We start from the raw sequence: 17,292 nt of genomic DNA on the forward strand, positions 1-17,292 counted from the left end.
CGTGGGGCAGAGCTCAGGGTTGACGGTGCGGGGTCCTAGGCCAGCGCATCGTTGGCCATTACCAAGTCCGCTCATCTCTCTGACCCCGAGACGGGGCTGCCACCCCCGGGGTCAAGGACAGAAGCAGGTGAGCGCTTCCACAGCGCCCGTCCCCTCCCGCCAATCACAGGTGCGACCCCCCGCATCCTCCTCGACACCCAGCCCCTCCGGGCAGCCGCGCCCTGTCCCTTGGTGTCGGCCCACGGGCTGAGCTGAGCTGCTGCAGCGTCAGACGTGGGAGCCCCCGGCCTTATGTGGCCACTTAAATCAGCTAAAACGTAAAACTGAAAAATCAGTTCCTCCTCTGCATTAGCCACATCGCCCGTGCTCAGCAGCCGCATGGGCTGCTGGCTGCCATATTGGACAGCGCAGATTCCAGAACGTTCCCGTGACTGTGCAGAGATCTGTCGGTGCTGTTCTGGAGGCGGACGGCTCGCCCCTTGGGCCTCGGCTCCCGGCTGGCAGCTCATTAACTCGCCAGACCTCTGAGGAGCGCGGGCCCTGGGCCGAGCACTCCCGGGGAGGGCCCAGGTGCCGCACACATGGCTTTCGTTGGGTCCAAAGGGCTGTCTCCTGAGTTCGCGGTCACCTGGCCCCACCTCTGGAGATGGCACCACAGTCCAGGCAGGTGGCCAGAAGTCTCACGAACTCTGTCCCCTCTCCAGCAGCATGACAGCGCCGGGCCCACCCTGGGCCCGTGTGATTTCCGTGCTGTCCACGAGGACGTGGCCTGGCGGTGACGGCTCCCTCTCGGAGCCCACTGGCCTGGGACACTCTGGGGACCTTGGCCTGGAGCCTGCGGTCACGAGGAAGGTCCTGTTGAAAGAGCGCTGGCGTTTGAGTCTCGCCGCGTCCCCCCACCTGCGAGCACGCAGGCTGTGCCCGGAGACAGCACAGCGCTCCCGCCCCCGAGACTGGCCGCTCTGTGTGGCCTGACCACCGCCCGCCGAGCTCAAGGGAGGGAGCACCACCTACCTTTGTTCTCCCCAGCGTTTAGCTCAAGGACTTGCACGGATGGCCAGTGAGCGACTGAAGTTGTGCAGTCGGCCCCCTGGTCTGCATGGCACCAGCCTGCCCCAGAGACACGCGGCAGCCCTGGAGTTCTCAGGTCTCACGTGCCGTGGCAGGCAGGCCCAGTCCTCCTCCGCATCGTGGCCCTCCTCCTGCTGCCTCCTCTGCTCAGACGGCCAGGCCTGGGTGGGCGCCTGGTGGGGTCCAGTGACCTTGTGGCTTCCAAGTGGCCTGGAGGCTCCCAAGAATCTGGATAAAGATTCTTGGGAGCCTCCCAAAAGTAGACATGTCTGTGGGTGAGCTGTGAGTCTGCTCCCAGCCCGTGAGGGGTTGCAGTCACATGGATGTGTGTGTGTGCATGTACACACAACACACGTGTAGGGCGCATACCCTCAGACAGGCAGACTGCACATGGACACACCACACACTCTGTCACCGGGGCCCTGCTGGTGCCTGGCCCCTTCCCTCTGCCCCTTTCACGAGGGTGCTGTGGGAACTTAGCTGCTCCTCAGCCAGGCTCCCTTCCCCAGGTCCCTGCGGCCCCCGGGCTGTAACTAGCGCCTGCACGCCTCCCCAGCGTGTCGGCTACGGCAGCCCAGAGCCCCTGGGAGCAGCACGGGCCTCCTTCCTCGGGCCCCGTCCGGAGCCTGGCACGAGTCAGGGCTGAGAATGGGGCTTGACTGCCTCCTTCCCAGGGCCCAGCTGCGGCCGCACGGACAGACCGCCCTGGCCCGGGCCTCATGGCGCTTGGGAGGGAGGGCTCAGCAACTAGCTGTCCACAGATGAGGGTGCCCAACCCAGGGGGTCAGGTGGCCAAGCACCCTGCCCCCACCCCCAGTCCCCAGCCAGCCCCCGACCCTGCCCCGGGTCTGCTCACCACCCCGGCAGGCCTGGGGGCTTCTCCCCAGGGTCTGCACAGTTTTTCCTCCGCCCAGAGAGCCCACGGGAGGCTTTCAGGCTTTCTCCCTCTTTCAGACCTCGCTCGGCCCTTTGCCCAGAGAGGGGCAGGCCGTGCTCCGTGCTGCCTGATAACCATCAGAGCCTGTGGGGCCGGCAGAGGCTGGAGAAGCAGAGCACCCGCCCTCTTCCTCTCGTGGAGCCCCGCGTGACCCGGAGAACCCCGTGCTCTGGGCCAGCCTGCCACCCTGTGGCGACTCCCTCCCGCGGCCACTCCTTCCAGTGGCTGCCTCACCGACCAGCAGCGGGGTCCGAGGCCACCGCCTCTCAGGGCAGCACAGCCTTTGTTTGAACTCTGCTGACTTTTAGCAAGTTCCTCTCTGGGAGCCACGGTCTGTTCCCCAGCAGCTCTCTCTCACGGGGCCTCCAGGGGAAGGCTCAGCCCTGTCCCAGGCAGCAGCTGCCCTCGGACTGGGAGACTTGTCTGCGATGCTTCCGGCCCCTCAGCCGCCCTCAGCCGCCCGGCCTCAGGCTCTGCACCACGTGGCTGGTCCCTGACCGAGGCCCAGGTGACCTGTGTCCTGGGCGGGAGCAGCTGGTGTGTCTGCCACCTCCTGGTCAGGACCCTTAACTTCTGCTACAGACCAAGGGCCTTGCTTGCTGAGGTGCCACTTTATGCTGTGAATTCATTTAAAATCTGATAGCATCTTAAGTGGTTGTTAGACTGTTTTACTCCCAGTCTTGATACACTGTGCCTCTCCCATCCTGATCTCCGGTAGCTGCTCTGTGGGACTCAAGTGCAGATTGATACATTTACCCCCCTGCATTCTGTCCTGTATTCCGGGCTCAGGTCAGGGAGGGTCACCATTAGTTTCAAGGTTGCGCAATCTTCCCCCATGGGCGTGTCGCGATTTGATGAACCATTTGCTGGGCACTTCGGCTGCTTGCAGTTTTTTTCCACAAGCGTAAGTCCTGCTGCCACGGAGTCCCCCTTGCACATGTCTCTTTTTACTTCTTTTGGATTATTTCTGTTGGATAAGTTCCCAGAAGAGCCATTAATGGGTCAGAGGCTTAGAGCGGTCTCAGGTCTCCGGAAACATAGAGCAGCTGCTATTTTGGGATGAGCGGGCTCTGCCTCGGTGCTGCGGAGGCCGAGGCACTTCCCTGGGCTCTGGGCTCCCGAGAGGCCCCGGCGGCCCCGGCAGTCCCCTGCCCTGCAGCCCTGCAGCCCTGGGGGACCCGGCGGACGAGCGTGCCGGGATCCCGGCCTTCTGCCCCCTCCGAGAACACGTGTGCGATGCTGAGGCCTTGAGCCCGGACCCCGAGAGTGGAAGTCAGGCACCCCTGGGTGCAGATGAGTGTCCTTCTGGAAGGCCCGCAGCCAACACCCCGCACTCCCCAGAGGAACCCAGGAAAAGGGTCTAGGATCTCTGGCACACACGGCAGAGCACGTCCCCACCGAGAGAGACACCAGTAAAGTGGGCGTAGGTAGGGAGGGCACGCACACACCTGGGCAGGGCGGGGGTGGCCCGGGAGCGAGGTGGTCGTTGGGGGGTGTGGGTGGGGAGGTGAGGGGGGGGCCTGTGTACCCCGGGGGGCGGGCAGGGAGGAGAGCAGGAGGAACACGGGACCAGACGGGCAGGTCGGTGCTGCAGTCAGAAGGGCCTTGGGTGCTCTGGAGCGGAGTGGCAGGTAGAGAGGCACCCAAGGGTGCTGGGAACAGGGTGACACAGTGCAGAGGCAGGTCAGAAGCCTCGAGGAAGGTGGACTGAAGAGGAGGAGGGGCAGGGTGTGGCTGTCACAGACATCCTGGGGTCGTGACAGGGGGCGACCCCTCCTTCACTGCCCACTGAGCCCCTGTCCTCCCTTTGGCCTCTGACTTCTAGAAAGTTCTTTCCCGTTGAGTCCCTCGGCAGCTGCCTGGTTGGCCCTTTCCCGTGTCATGGTGTTCGTGCTCCCCCTGTGTGCACCTCCTCCTCGTTTAGAACCCGCTTTACCGCAGCGACTCCGGGGGGGCTCCGCCGGCCTGGCGCCTGGAGGTCAGCTGTCAGCTTCCCGAGCACCGCAGCCAGCGGCAGCCCTGCTCTACAGCCACGGCTTCTCTCTGGTTATCCTGATGGCGGTATGCTTTCAGTGCGTCTGTGCTCTTGAAAAAGGTTACGGAAACGAATGTAATGCAAAAAGTGGCGGTTCCCCACGCCCCACCCCCAGAGGGAGGCCCCAGGCCTGCCCCCCCACCACCCCGCTGGCAGCGGGTGTCCAGGCCCCGTGTCCTGGGTGTCAGCGCTGCTCTGGGTGTTCCCGCTGCTGCCTCTGTCCGGCTGTGGCTGACAGTGCCAGAGCCTGGGTCCCGCTGGGAGGAGGCAGGGCGGGCCACCCCCGGGGGGACCTGGCTCGTTTTCAGGGACACTGGGACTGTGGCCAGGGAGGGGGCATGGAGTGCCTCACTTGACCTGATTGGGACCCCGGGGTTCCTGCCCCAGTCGGGGTGCTCACTGCTGTCTCCTGCTGCCCTTCTCCCCTGGGGACCCCCGCAGCTCCACCCAAGGCCGCCGGGAGTGCTGGCAGCACGGGGTGTCCGGCTCTGAAGACCCTCCTGGAGGCCCAGCTCCTCCCCTACCTGAGAGCCGTCCCCACAGCACCTGGTCCGGTTGGATTCTGGGAGAAGTCCTCCGGTCCGGTGTCAGGCTCCCCTTCCCGCACAGGGAGGGGGTCCCCGAGTCCCCCGCCCACCCTCTGCCTGCCCACAGGGCCCTGGGAGACCCGGTTGCTACTTCCTGAGCTCAGGTGAACCAGGACAGGGTGCAGTCATTCCTGAGCTGTAATGATGTCTCTCAAGAGGTTTCCAGTAGTGGACATTGCTGTGGAAATGGGAGAATGATAGTGTTGGGTTGGCCAAAGAGTTCGTCTGTTTTTTTTTTTTCTGTAACATGGCTCTAGTAGCACTTGGTTGTCTTTAACATCATTTGAAACAATTTTGTTAGATTGTATTGTGACAGCTGCCATATCAGCGTGCATTAAAAAAAGAACTTACAAAATTGGTGCATTTTTGTGCAACAATTTTAATATTGAAGATGAAAGAAAATACACAACATTTTTGGCATGTTATGCTTTATTATTTCAAGAAAGGTAAAAACGCAACTGAAATGCAAAAACAAAGATTTGTGCAGTGTATGGAGAAGGTGCAGTGACTGATCAAATGTGTCACAGGTGGTTTGCGAAGTTTGGTGCTGGAGATTTCTCTCTGGTTGGGTAGACCAGCTGAGGTTGACAGCGAGCAAATAGAAACATTTAATTGAGAACAATCAGTGTTACACCACGCAGGAGATGCCGACATACACAAGATATCCAAATCAATAAAGTTATTGGTGAAAATGAAAAGTGTGTCTCTTGTTTTACGGGAAAAGCCACCTGGACGTGGCCCTCCCAGGAATGACCACTGTGAGTGCTTCAGGCTGGGCAGGGGGGGACAGGCCTTGGCATCACCGTGTGATCCCCTGCGGGAAAGGGGACCGATCTTCCCCAGGAAAACACAGGGGAAGATGGGAAACCTGTGGCGCGGTGGTGAGCAGGCAGGGGGGGCTCTGTTCTGCAGACCCTCCTGGGGGAATGGGGAGGGGCTGAGGCCCCAGTCCTCTGCCTGGTGGGGAGATGGGGGTTCAACCCCAGATCGATCCTGGGGGACCTGTGGCCGCCCACCCAGAGGAAAGTGGAGCCTCCACATCTGGGTGCTCCCGCCCGAGTAGGGTGCGCCTCCGGGTACACGGTGCAGGCGCAGAGGAGGGCGGGGCCCACGGAGGGCCTGCCGCACTTCTGGGGCCGGAGGAACCTGGGTCACACAGAGCCAGGCTTGGGTTCCTTCCTGGCTCCTGCCGGCACTCTGGAAGGTGCTCAGGCAAGACCTGAGCCGGCTCAGTGCAAGGAGACGCCTGTGCTGGGCTTTCGGCTGCTTCCCAACGCGGGGTCTGTGCTCTGCAGCCTCTGTCGGGGGCGGGGCGGGGCGGCAGGTTCCTTCCTGGCTGACATCTGTTGCCGGGACGGTGTTTCTCCCCAGAAGCATCCGAACCTACCCCTGGGGGATCACAGGTCATATCCCGAGGCCCCCACTAACCCTGTCCCCACCCCCGCCCGCCACAGGAGAACCTTATGCTGTCCATCCTGCCCAAGCACGTGGCCGACGAGATGCTGAAGGACATGAAGAAGGACGAGAGCCAGAAGGACCAGCAGCAGTTCAACACCATGTACATGTACCGCCACGAGAACGTCAGGTGCGCCGGCCGGCCCCGGGCTCCGAGGGCGGGACGGGTGGGGCTCTGTGGGGCCGGCCGAGCCCCGAAGGTCTGAGGGTCCCCCCAGGACCGGAAGCAAGGCCCCCCCACAGTGTGAGCCACCGACGGCATCGGGGCTGCGGCGTGGCTTAGGCCGTGCGGTCCAGCCCGGCCCGCCGCTGCACCGACGTCACCCAGGGCTGGGGAGTGACACCTGCGAGGCCGCCCAGCCATTGGGGCAGCACTGGGGCCAGAGCCACGCCCCCGCCAGGGAGATGCCTTCATCCAGGGCCAGAGTGAGGCATTGTGGGGAGGGGGCCCGAGGAAGGAAGTCCGAGAGGATAAGCTGAATGCGGGAGCCCCCGATGCACCCACCGAGCTGCCAGAGGCTGCTCTGGGGCTTGAGCAAGGGCCTGCTGCCCCCGTGCTCCTGGCTGCGGCGGGTTGGGAGTGGGAGCTGGCGGTGGCCTGACCCTCACCGCGGTGGCCTCCCTCCTCCGCAGCATCCTCTTCGCGGACATCGTGGGCTTCACCCAGCTGTCCTCCACCTGCAGCGCCCAGGAGCTCGTGAAGCTGCTCAATGAGCTCTTCGCCCGCTTCGACAAGCTGGCGGCTGTGAGTGCCCGCGTGGCCCGGGCCCCGCCCTCGGGGACTCCTCCCACCCGCCCCTCCCCTGCTCTCCGCGTCGCCCCTCCCCACTGAGGGCGGGGCCTGTGGTCACAGCCCCGCCCTCCCCTGCTCTCCACGTCACCCCTCCCCACTGGGGGCGGGGCCTGTGGTCACAACGCTTGCCCCGCGCTTTCAGAAATACCACCAGCTGCGCATTAAGATCCTGGGCGACTGTTACTACTGCATCTGCGGCCTGCCCGACTACCGGGAGGACCACGCCGTCTGCTCCATCCTCATGGGGCTCGCCATGGTGGAAGCCATCTCGTGAGTGCGGTGCCTCTGGGAGGGAGAAGCAGGCCGTCTGTGCCGATGTGTCGTGGTGGCCCGGCCCCCCCAGGCCCCCTCTCGGGCATCTGTTCGGGCGCATCACGCGGGATGTGGCCACACTACCTGGGGCGTAGATTAGGTCGGCAGGTCACCGGTCCCCAGCTCTGGGAAGCTGGGGGGTGACTTGGCTTCCTGACAGCTGAGGGGAGTGATAAACTCCACAGCCCCCGAGAGGTGGTTCTCCTGCCACAGTCCACACTGTTTCTCTCCCCGAAGTTGCGGCTGTAACAAGTGAGGTTCGCACACCACCTCACCTTTGCGGGCTGTGGCTCCCCGGGCGTGTCCACCTCTTCTCTCGGTGCTCTCGCACCACAGCCTCCGAGGCGGGTGGCGCAGGGGTCGCCATGCCCGTCTCCCCGAGTAGAAAGCCAGTGCACAGCAGGGACGGGACTGCTGAGGTCCCCAGATGCGTGGGGTGACAGCAACGGGCTGAGCATGGAACCCTGAGGCCTCCGAGGTCCCAGCCACAGCTCCTACCTCCATCCTCGGGGGACGTGGGGATACTGAGCTGTGCCGCCCCTCGCCCTCTCCACGGCCCTCACGGCTTGGAGACCCTCGCCCGTGGTGGTCCCGGCTGTCCTCTCGAGGCCTCCGGTGGGCGCTCCCCCCAGCACTGGCCTGGAAGCGAAAGGCTGCCCCCCGCCAGGGTTGGTCCTTCAGGATTAGACTCACCTCCACTCACTGCATCACTGTCAGGCAAAGTGCCGATGCATTTGTCTCTTCCTGGAGCGCCCGGCCACGGGCAGTGCCCTCGGCACACGCAGCACCCAGCACAGGGCCGGGCACAGCCTGGGTGCTCGGTGGAACGCTGGTGGCGTCACCTGCAGGAGTAATAAACAGGCGACAGGAGGAGCGCCTGGAGGCCCCTCGGGGAGGAGGGCTGGGGCGGTCACTCCGCGTGCTCAGAGCGAGGGCGGGCAGAGAGCCGGGGACACCCTGCAGGGCCAGGGGGCTGGCACCTTGTGGGGGGCATGCCCCGACCTCTCCTCCTTCCTGTGTGCCTGGCAGGTATGTGCGGGAGAAGACGAAGACTGGGGTGGACATGCGTGTGGGGGTGCACACGGGCACCGTGCTGGGCGGCGTCCTGGGTCAGAAGCGCTGGCAGTATGACGTGTGGTCTACCGACGTCACCGTGGCCAACAAGATGGAGGCTGGTGGCGTCCCCGGGTGAGTGCTCCTCCCATGGGCCGGTGAGGGAGGGGGCGCCCCACTCGCCCCTCAGAACTGTGGCCCAGACAAGGGACTCAGGGCCTTAGAGAAGGGCCCCCTCCCCCAAGGAGCGGCGCCCTCCTCGGGGGGCCTGCCTCCTTGGTCTGAGGTTGGCCGTGGCTTCTCCCGCCTGGACCTCTGCAGCTGCCTGTCCTCTGTCCTCCGTCCCCTTTTCTCACTTGTGGGGCGGCCCGGGCTCTGATGTCATCACACTTGTACGCCCGACCTCCCCAAAGGGCGGCGTTACTGGTGACGGTCCCCAGCAGGCCCGGAGGCGGTGGTCTGCGCTCCCAGCGCACCTGCGGTCCGCACCTGAGCTCTGGTGCAGCGCTGGCCAGGCCAGGGCCGGCCCTCCCCTCGGGGAGGACGGGCTGGGGACGCGGTGGCGCCGTCCCCTGCTGGGTCAGGGATCTCCCCTCGAAGGCAGCTGCGGGTCTCCCCCTGAGGGGTGACTCCCCAGAAATGGGCTCGTTGCGCCTGCATGCAGGTGCTGCAGCCGAGGATGCTGCCGGGTGGGTAACGGTCGGACCTTACGACTTCGGGGTTCAGGTGGACTTCTGCATTTCCCTCTCTCGTCCGATGCTGCCGGCGGCCTGCGAGGACAGGCTTGTGTTCTGTCCTGCACTGGGGCTCAGAGATGAGTGGGCAGTGGGTGCCCGCTGCCCACACAGGCCTGCCTTGTGTCTGCTCCTGGGGTCCCCCACCACCCCCCTGTGCCCCCAGACCTGCCCTGCCCCCACCCCTGCTGAGGCCTCCGGCTGCCCTGCAGGCGCGTGCACATCTCCCAGAGCACCATGGACTGCCTGAAGGGGGAGTTCGACGTGGAGCCCGGCGATGGGGGCAGCCGCTGCGACTACCTGGAGGAGAAGGGCATCGAGACCTACCTCATCATCGCGTCCAAGCCCGAAGTGAAGAAAACCGCCGCCCAAAACGGCCTCAACGGCTCGGTGAGTCCCAGCACCCCCACTGGGGGGCGGGGAGGAGGGGCTGCAGGAGGATGCGGAGGAGTCAGCAGGGCGCCCGTGAGCTGAGGCTCTGAGTCCCACGGAGCAGGTGACCGGAGGAAGGGGGCCTCCTTGCCCAGGGTAAGCTGGCATCTGGGGCGGAAGGTGCCCGTCCTTCCTGGCAACTGGGAAGTCGGGTGGTGGCCCTGTGTCCTGCCCCTGGAGGTGTGTCAATGGCACTCAGGGGAGGGCCGGGTTGTGGTGAGGGCCCCCCGCGTGGAGGAAGCAGCTGAAGCCACCAGAGTGACATGGGCACCTGGGAGGCAGCACTGAGCAGAGGGCAGGGGCTGGGAGGCCAGGGGCTGGGACGGGTCCTGGAGCAGAGGGGCCGTTGCCTGCTCCTCCCTCACCTCGGCTGCCCTCCTGCGCCCTCCTGCGCCCACCGGCCTCTGCACTCCGTGTCTGTCTCCATTCACGCGCAAGCACAAGCCGTGGTGTCTGACGGTTTTAATCCCGTCTCTGGTCCTGAGGAAGGGCGGACGCCTCCGCCATGGCTGTGAGCCGGGTGGATTTCTCCTGAGATGGGCACACACCCGTGGGCCCCGCGAGCGCGCCCTCTCTGATTGCTGGGAGCTCTTTGCTGCGGGAGAAGCGAGCCGCTGTCACACTGTGACGTTTGTCAGATCTGCCCGCGCTGTGGCCCGTCCCTCTCGGGAACGTTGGTTCAGGTGGCCGATTCCGGCCGTCCTCACCCCAGTGCTGTGCGTGGGGACGGAGACAGCCCGCCGAGATTCTCGTGAGCTCACATGGGTGGCTGGCTTCTCCGTCGTGTAGGTAGGGGAGTCTCAGGTCACGGCGGACTGGGGAGAGGCGAGGCTCACAGATCGTGTGGCCCGCTCTGCCATCACAGGGTCAGGAGTGACGCCGTGTGAGCGACAGGGAGAGTGGCAGCTCTGGAAGTTCCAGGCACACACCACTCCCTCCCTGTGCAGGATTCTCTCCGTGGGGTGGGGTTGAGGGAAGTGACCGACGAGGAGGAGAGAGCGAGCAGGCGTCTCCTGTCCGCACTGACCTGTCAGTCTTGACAGTCTGGGCGTCTGAGATGCCCCCCAGACAACTTCTGAGTTTGGGTCTCGGCTGCAGCTGGCCTCCCTGCCCTCAGCTCACTGCCCCCCATAAATCCCCGCTGCGTGTGGACACGCGGCTCAGCCCTCGGCCCCCCCCCCCGCCCCCCGTAAATCCCCGCCGCGTGCGGACACGCGGCTCAGCTCACAGGCAAAGCCGAGCTCCTCCACTTCCTCTCCGCACTAAAGCCGGCCCTCCCACCCCCCACCGTCTTCCTCACCTCCTTCAGTGGCTACTCCATCCTTCCAACTGCTCAGACGAAAAGCCTTCAAGACACCTTCACCCCTTTCTCTACCATCCAAGAGCAAGTTCTGTTGGCCCTTCCTGCAAAGCAGAGCTCTAACCCCCCGCTTCCCACCGCCCACAGCTCCCACCTCCGGCAGAGCCACTGTTGGCTTGGGTGGGATTCCCGTGGTCGCATCCCAGCCGGTCGCCCTGCTCCTGTCCTTGCCCCCTGCCCCCTCTTCTCTCTCAGCCCGGCATTCCAGGTGATCCCGCTCAAGCGTTAGGTGCAGCCACGTCACTCCGCTGCCCAGAACCCTCCCCTGGTCCCCGTCTCACTCAGAGGGACAGCCCACCCCCACAGGGCCCTCGCCACCCCGCCCCCCTCACTCCCTCTGCCCCGCAGGCCGGACTCCTCGCCCCAGCTGCTCCCTCTTCCTGGAACCCCCACCCCGAGTCGGCCGCTCCATGTGTTCCTTCCGGTCTCCCCGACCGGCTGTGTAGCCGCACCCCCAACACCGCCGCGCCCCCTTTCTGACACTCGTTCTCCAGAGCTCCGCTCTCCCCTCACGCACTGAGGTCACAGGGGAGCAGGACTTGAACTTGACTGTGTGTGCTCTTGCTGCTGACGGCCTTTCTTCGCTAGAATGTGCGCTCTCGAGGTCAGGGCACCTGGTCTGTGTCCCCAGGGGTTAGGTCGGTTCCTGTCACATAGTAGGTCCTCATGCTTATTGAGTGGGTGGATGGGTGAATGAATGAAAGACTGCCTTGTGCGGTGGCATTTAACTTATTCTGTCAAGGAGAATACTGTTTCAGAAATAGGAATGGGCCCGACTTGGTGTGGCTCAGTGGAGTGAGCCCCACCCTGCAAGCCGAAAGGTCGCCAGTCCGCTTCCTGTCAGGGCAGGAGTCTGGGTTGTGGGCCAGGTCCCCATCTGGGGGCATGAGAGAGAGAGACGACAGGCTGATGTTTCTCTCACACATTGATATCTCCCTCCCTTCCCCTCTCCCTGAAAATAAATAAATAAAACCTTTAAAATATTTTTTTAAATTAAAAAAGTAGGAATGGGAATACTCAATTTTAATAGTAGAAATTAATACTAGAAAATTATAGCCCTTAAAAATTAATGCTCTAAAGGAGGAACTGAGTAGTGCAGTTTCCAAGCCTACGAGACTTCTAAACTCTAGTGAGGAGATTCCAGCCCGAGAGTGGACGAGCCGCAGGATGGGGGCGGGCAGTGTCCGGGGACCCACGTGGCCACTCCTTCCCACTGCAGGCCCTGCCAAATGGAGCGCCACCTTCCTCAAAGCCCAGCTCCCCTGCCCTCATCGAGACCAAGGAGCCCAATGGGAGTGCTCACCCCAGGGGCTCCACAGCGGAGGAGCCGGAGGAGCAGGACGCCCAGGTACGTGCGGGGCCGAGGGCCAGCATGTGGGGGGGGGGGCGGGGGGGGCGGGGAGGCAGACGCTGCCGCAGGAAGGGTCCGGTGCTCAGAGCGGGAGAGCCGGCCCCCAGCCCGGGCTCCGCTCCTGTTCAGCAGTGCAACCCTGGCAGGTAGCCTCCCCCCAGACCCCACCCCACGTCTCCTGGAGTTGGGGGTGGGGCCGGGGATGATGTCAAAAGAGGTGCTCCCCGCCGAGGCCTTGCCAGCCCTGCTGTCCCAGAGTCCAGTAGGTAGGAGGGCAGGGAGGACAACCATGGGCACTCCTACAGGACCCACGGCGGTTTTGGAAGTGAGACCTCAGGGCGGAGCTCCCCGCTGGCTAGGTCCACCTGCACAGGGCGCAGGCCCACATGTGGGACTTCAAAAGGGTTAACACGCCGTGTCCCCGAGGCCAGGGTCCGCCTGGGAGCGCACCCAGGATCTGGCCGTTGCGAAGCTTCCCGAAGGAGTCCCTGACGGGGGCAACTGCTCAGAGACGGCGTCTGCCTCACTGAGGCTGCCGTGTCGCCTCGGGGGTGTGGAACTGAGCCCCCGGACCCTCGACATCGGTTGCGGGGGGGGACAGGAGGGAGACAGGGCTGCGAGGAAACTGAGCCCCACGGCAGTCAGTCCCTGCTCCCTGCTGTGACTTTCTCGACGGAAAGCGGAGCTACAGATTCAATGCAACTCCCTGACTCGGACGCAGAATTTTAGCGCCCTGTGGTTTTTGTCCGCACAATCAGCCAGTGTCACGGGATGTGTCTCAGGGACAGAGGTCCTTGGTGCTGGGACAGACCAGACGCTTCACTTTGCAGAGAAGGAAATTGGGGCTGGGGAAGCGTGGGTTACACGGGGTCAAACTGGCAACTGGGGGTCATGAGCTCCAGATGGGAGTCCCCGTCCTGGCTCCCAGGTGCACGGGGTGGGAGCCTGCATGGGCGGCTGTACGTGCCCGGTCTCAGTGCCAGTTTGGAGTGAGGGCTGCGTCGTCACAGTCTGGAGTCCTGGTCCTGGAGTTAATGCTTTTCCTTTGTGCCCGGGAATAAAGGTGGCGGTGGGCACCCCAGCCCCACCACCCCACTAGGGACAAAGACATTCCCTTCTCTCCCATCACTTCCTCCCCCGAATGAACCACGGGTGCTAGGGTTGAGGGTCACGCACACCCCTGAGGATGCTGGTGTGTGGCTGTGACACCCCCACCCTCGTAGCAGGATGTGCAGTCCTCACGAAGCCCAGGTCTCCTGCGTGGGAGCCAGGCGGCCCCTCCCCTGCAATGCTGCCATCAGTGGGTGACCGCTGAGGGGTTTCTGTTAGGGCCGCAGCGCCCGGGACCAGGTGTCCCAGGGAAACCAGAAAGGACTGTGGCTCTGGATCCAGACCCAGGCGGGAGGGAGCTGCCTGGGCGCACCGGGGAGACTTTCCCTGGAAACTGGTTTCTAGAGCCAAGGGTCAGCCCTCGGGAGTGTGACCCCCCAGCCCCACAGCCTTCCCCCGCCTCCACCCCACCCGCGCCCTTAGCTCTGCCGCACGTGCACTGCCTTGTAGGCCGACAACCCCTCCTTCCCCAACCCCCGCCGGAGGCTGCGCCTTCAGGACCTGGCCGATCGCGTGGTGGACGCCTCGGAGGACGAGCACGAGCTCAACCAGCTGCTGAACGAGGCCCTGCTGGAGCGGGAGTCCGCCCAGGTGTAAGTGGCCCCGGCGCCGTGCTCCTCAGCACGTGCCTGATCAGGCGGCCCTGGCTCGGGGCATTGGTCGGCCCGACTGCGGCCCCTCCCTGGTGGGCCCAGGCAGGTGTGGCATTTGTGTTTCTCGGGGCTTGTTCCCACTGCAGAGTGAAGAAGAGAAACACCTTCCTCCTCTCCATGCGGTTCATGGACCCCGAGATGGAGACCCGCTACTCGGTGGAGAAGGAAAAGCAGAGCGGGGCTGCCTTCAGCTGCTCCTGCGTGGTGCTGCTCTGCACGGCCCTGGTGGAGATTCTCATCGACCCCTGGTGAGGGCGAGGGGGGGGGCACTGCAGGGCCGGGAGGCTTGGGCGGGGGCGGGGGTGGGGGTGGGAAGGCGATGAACTTCCCAGGCCAGAGGTGTAAGGGACGTGGGCACCTCAGACCGAGCCTGACGTAGGGACGCCGACCTTCTCTGTTCCTTGCCCCGCCCCCGCCCCCGCCCCAGTGCAATAGCCCCGGCTGCCCTTGGGCCCAGGGAATGCAGAGGACTGTGTCCTGGGCCCCCACCCTTCTCTCTGCTCCTGGGGTTCTGGGGAACCCCGCCAGCATAAACATGGGCATCAGACCAGGGCTGAGAAGGCCGAGGGTCAGAGGACATAGGGGGTTGGAGACCTTGGCTAGCTGGGCCTGAGTGGTTCTGGGATACAGAGACGGAGGCTGAGGACACTTCTCAACTTCAGTCACCAAGGCGGAGTCTTGGCTCATCTTACTGAAGACAGATTTTAGGCTCAGGGCACAGGCTGGTAGCTCTAATACAGCAGCACGTCCCTGGGGCAGGGCCGGTGTTCCGGAGTCCCTGCCTCAACTGCTCACGCCCCAGGGAAGGGCAGCTCCGCCTCCCTTCCCTGCCCCAGCCAATCAGCAGCTCGCGCCTGCTCAGGGATTCCCCACCGGAAAGGAGGGGTACGAAGCCAGTTCCGGCAGGTCTGGGAAATGCAAGAGAGCCTCGGACTCCCACGGCCCTCGCTTTGGGGCACACTTTACAGTCGTGCTTCCCGTGCTTCCCGTGACCGCAGGCACGTCACTGGGGGTTCCTAGAGCATTGGTTTACTCGTGGGCAAAGCCGAAGTTGATGACGGCACTCGGGGTGACAGTGCCCACCCCAGCCGCCCCTGGGGGTGCTATGCGGAGCAAACTCACTCACCTCACACACGTTTACTGTCTACTGTGTGTCTGGGGCTCGGGTCTGGGGATGCAGCAGTGAGTGCAGCACACAAAACCCTGCCCGGGTGGAACTTCCATTCCAGCAGGGGCGGAGGAACATGACAAGTGATCAAAATGTACACGCAGACAGGGAGGAGCGCCACGGGCACAGTCAAGTGAGAGGGGAGATGGGGCGCTGTGGTGGATGCATTCTGGGTGGCTTGCACCCTTACCTAGGGTGTCAGAGCCGGCCTCACTGGCAGGGCGGGCCTTCAGGGACGGCCTGAGGAGGGGTAAGAGGTGCCCACGAGTCAGGCACTGGATTAGCACCACGGAGGTTTCCAGGGCCCTTGGCAAGAACCCCGGGTGGGGTGAAACCACGTGGGAATGGGTGTGAGAACGAGGGACTCGGAGACGGCGAGTTTCTCGGCATTCAAGGCCGAGATGGATGTGGAAGGATCCTGTCAACTGTGAAGCTCAGTGCGGTTCTGAGGACAGTTCTGAGCGGGGCCTGGCAGTGTGGGGAGCCGCTGTTTACCCCTCCCCGCCTTCCATCAGAGCAACCGGCTGCATGCACCTCCCTACGAACCCCTCCCCCGGTGCTCACCGGGCTCTGCCCCGGGCTTCTGCGAGTGCACCCGGCTCTGAGCCACGCCCAGGCCCTGCAGGCAGCGGCAGGCCCCCGGTGTTGCCGAGGTCTTCGGGTGCAGGCTTGCGCCTTCTGTCCAGGGCCTGCCTTCCGGTCTCCTGACCTCACTCGCCTCGCCCCTCCCCCAATCTCCCTCCTCCTTCCATTCCTCTCCCCATTCATTGCCTTCTCCCTGTCACAGGCTAATGACAAACTACGTGACCTTTGTCGTGGGGGAGGTTCTGCTTCTGGTCTTGACGATCTGCTCCCTGGCCGCCATCTTTCCCCAGGTGAGCAGCACTCTTCTTTTTGGCTTAGAAGCCCTCCGGGAGAGAGCGTGGCTCCCTGTAAAAGTAGGTACTGACGGAGTTCTGTGGCCTGTCAGCTCCTTACAAATGGATTACGGAGCGTCTCTTAGGGTGGGTCAGGGTGATCCACCCATTCATTCATTCATTCATTCACTCGCTCATGCACATCCGCTGAGCACCCACTCTGGGCCAGGCTCTGGGGGCTGACCTGGGCGCACGCGCGGGGCTGTCCGTCTAGAGAGACGGGAGCCTGTTTAGACGGGCAGTGGAGGCCCAGCTGGAGGGTTGGCCCTGACTGCGAAGGACCTCGCAACCCAGACAAAAACCCAGACAAAAGGATGAGGACTGATTTCTGTAAGCACTGGGGTGCCATGCAGAGCTTTTGTTCAGAATGACAAGGCAAAAGGAGTGTTAAGCTGGCAGGCGGCTTGCCGGGTGGCGGAAGGTTTAGGTGTACTGACCGGGGAAGAGCAGGGACAGCCAGGCGGAGCTGGCCGGCCCTGAGAATCCCTCCGTTTGGCCTTGTCATTTGGAGATAAGGAGCAGGCTTCGGTTGCCCACCTCCTGGGCCGGCCCCGGACCCTCTGTGGAAAGGGTTCTGCTATCTGGAAGCTGTGACATTTTGTAAGTAGGTCACGTAGGAGTGACAGAGCACCAGGACTGCTGCGCTCCCTTCTCCACTCTGCCGCACTGTCAGCTCCGACTGACGTACACGAAAAGCACCCTTTCCAGGTTCCTGGGAAGCACGGAGCAGCAGGGGTTCCCAGGAGGAAAGGCTCACGCCCTTGAAACCCCGTTCCTTTCAGGCCTTCCCTAAGAAGCTCGTGGCCTTCTCGACTTGGATCGACCGGACGCGCTGGGCCAGGAACACCTGGGCCATGCTGGCCATCTTCATCCTGGTTATGGCCAGCACTGTGGACATGGTGAGTTCCTGCTGTCCTTGTTGAAAGGACACTCGCAGCTTGGTGGAGAGAAGCCTCCACACTGGCCAGCAGGGGCAGCCTCTCAAACCACCGCTCCCCCACAAGGCACAGGCTGGGGTGGCCTTAGGTTCCTAACCCAATCACGCTGGCCGGAGGGGGTCTTCTCCCCAGGAAGCCCCCGAGACCGACCTGTTTCCCCAGCTTCTCTTTCCCGGAGTTCAGGAACCCGACGCCTCATGCCAGATCCTGCGCTGGGGGCTCTACGTGCTCCCACTCAATCTTGTTTTGTCCTGTTTTACTTTTCAACCAGTTTACAGTCATCACTTAACCTTTATAACAATCCCAACAGGTACTAAGTGTAATTTCTTATGAGAACTAATGCTCAGAGAGGTTAATTGTTTTTAGTCATACAGCCAGTGAGTGAC

General features: G+C 63.4%; 1 protein-coding gene across 7 annotated transcripts in view; it reads left to right on the forward strand.

Moving 5' to 3' along the window:
* ADCY3 (adenylate cyclase 3) overlaps positions 1-17,292 on the forward strand; it is a 56,356-nt gene that overhangs the window by 31,275 nt on the left and 7,789 nt on the right. For 6 of the 7 annotated variants that reach the window (XM_045844388.1, XM_045844391.1, XM_045844390.1 and 3 more), the window contains 10 exons: positions 6,085-6,215; positions 6,719-6,830; positions 7,021-7,148; positions 8,220-8,378; positions 9,190-9,367; positions 11,989-12,117; positions 13,681-13,823; positions 13,970-14,131; positions 15,839-15,926; positions 16,751-16,867. In XM_045844388.1, coding sequence (XP_045700344.1) covers positions 6,085-6,215; positions 6,719-6,830; positions 7,021-7,148; positions 8,220-8,378; positions 9,190-9,367; positions 11,989-12,117; positions 13,681-13,823; positions 13,970-14,131; positions 15,839-15,926; positions 16,751-16,867 — 1,347 coding nt within the window. Of the gene's footprint in view, positions 1-3,313; positions 3,436-6,084; positions 6,216-6,718; positions 6,831-7,020; positions 7,149-8,219; positions 8,379-9,189; positions 9,368-11,988; positions 12,118-13,680; positions 13,824-13,969; positions 14,132-15,838; positions 15,927-16,750; positions 16,868-17,292 lie in introns of those variants that run through there. The other variant, XM_045844394.1, reaches the window with a different exon arrangement.

This window comes from Phyllostomus hastatus, unplaced genomic scaffold (assembly GCF_019186645.2).
Source record: "Phyllostomus hastatus isolate PE091 unplaced genomic scaffold, TTU_PhHast_1.1 phas_contig_402, whole genome shotgun sequence".
NCBI lineage: Eukaryota > Metazoa > Chordata > Mammalia > Chiroptera > Phyllostomidae > Phyllostomus > Phyllostomus hastatus.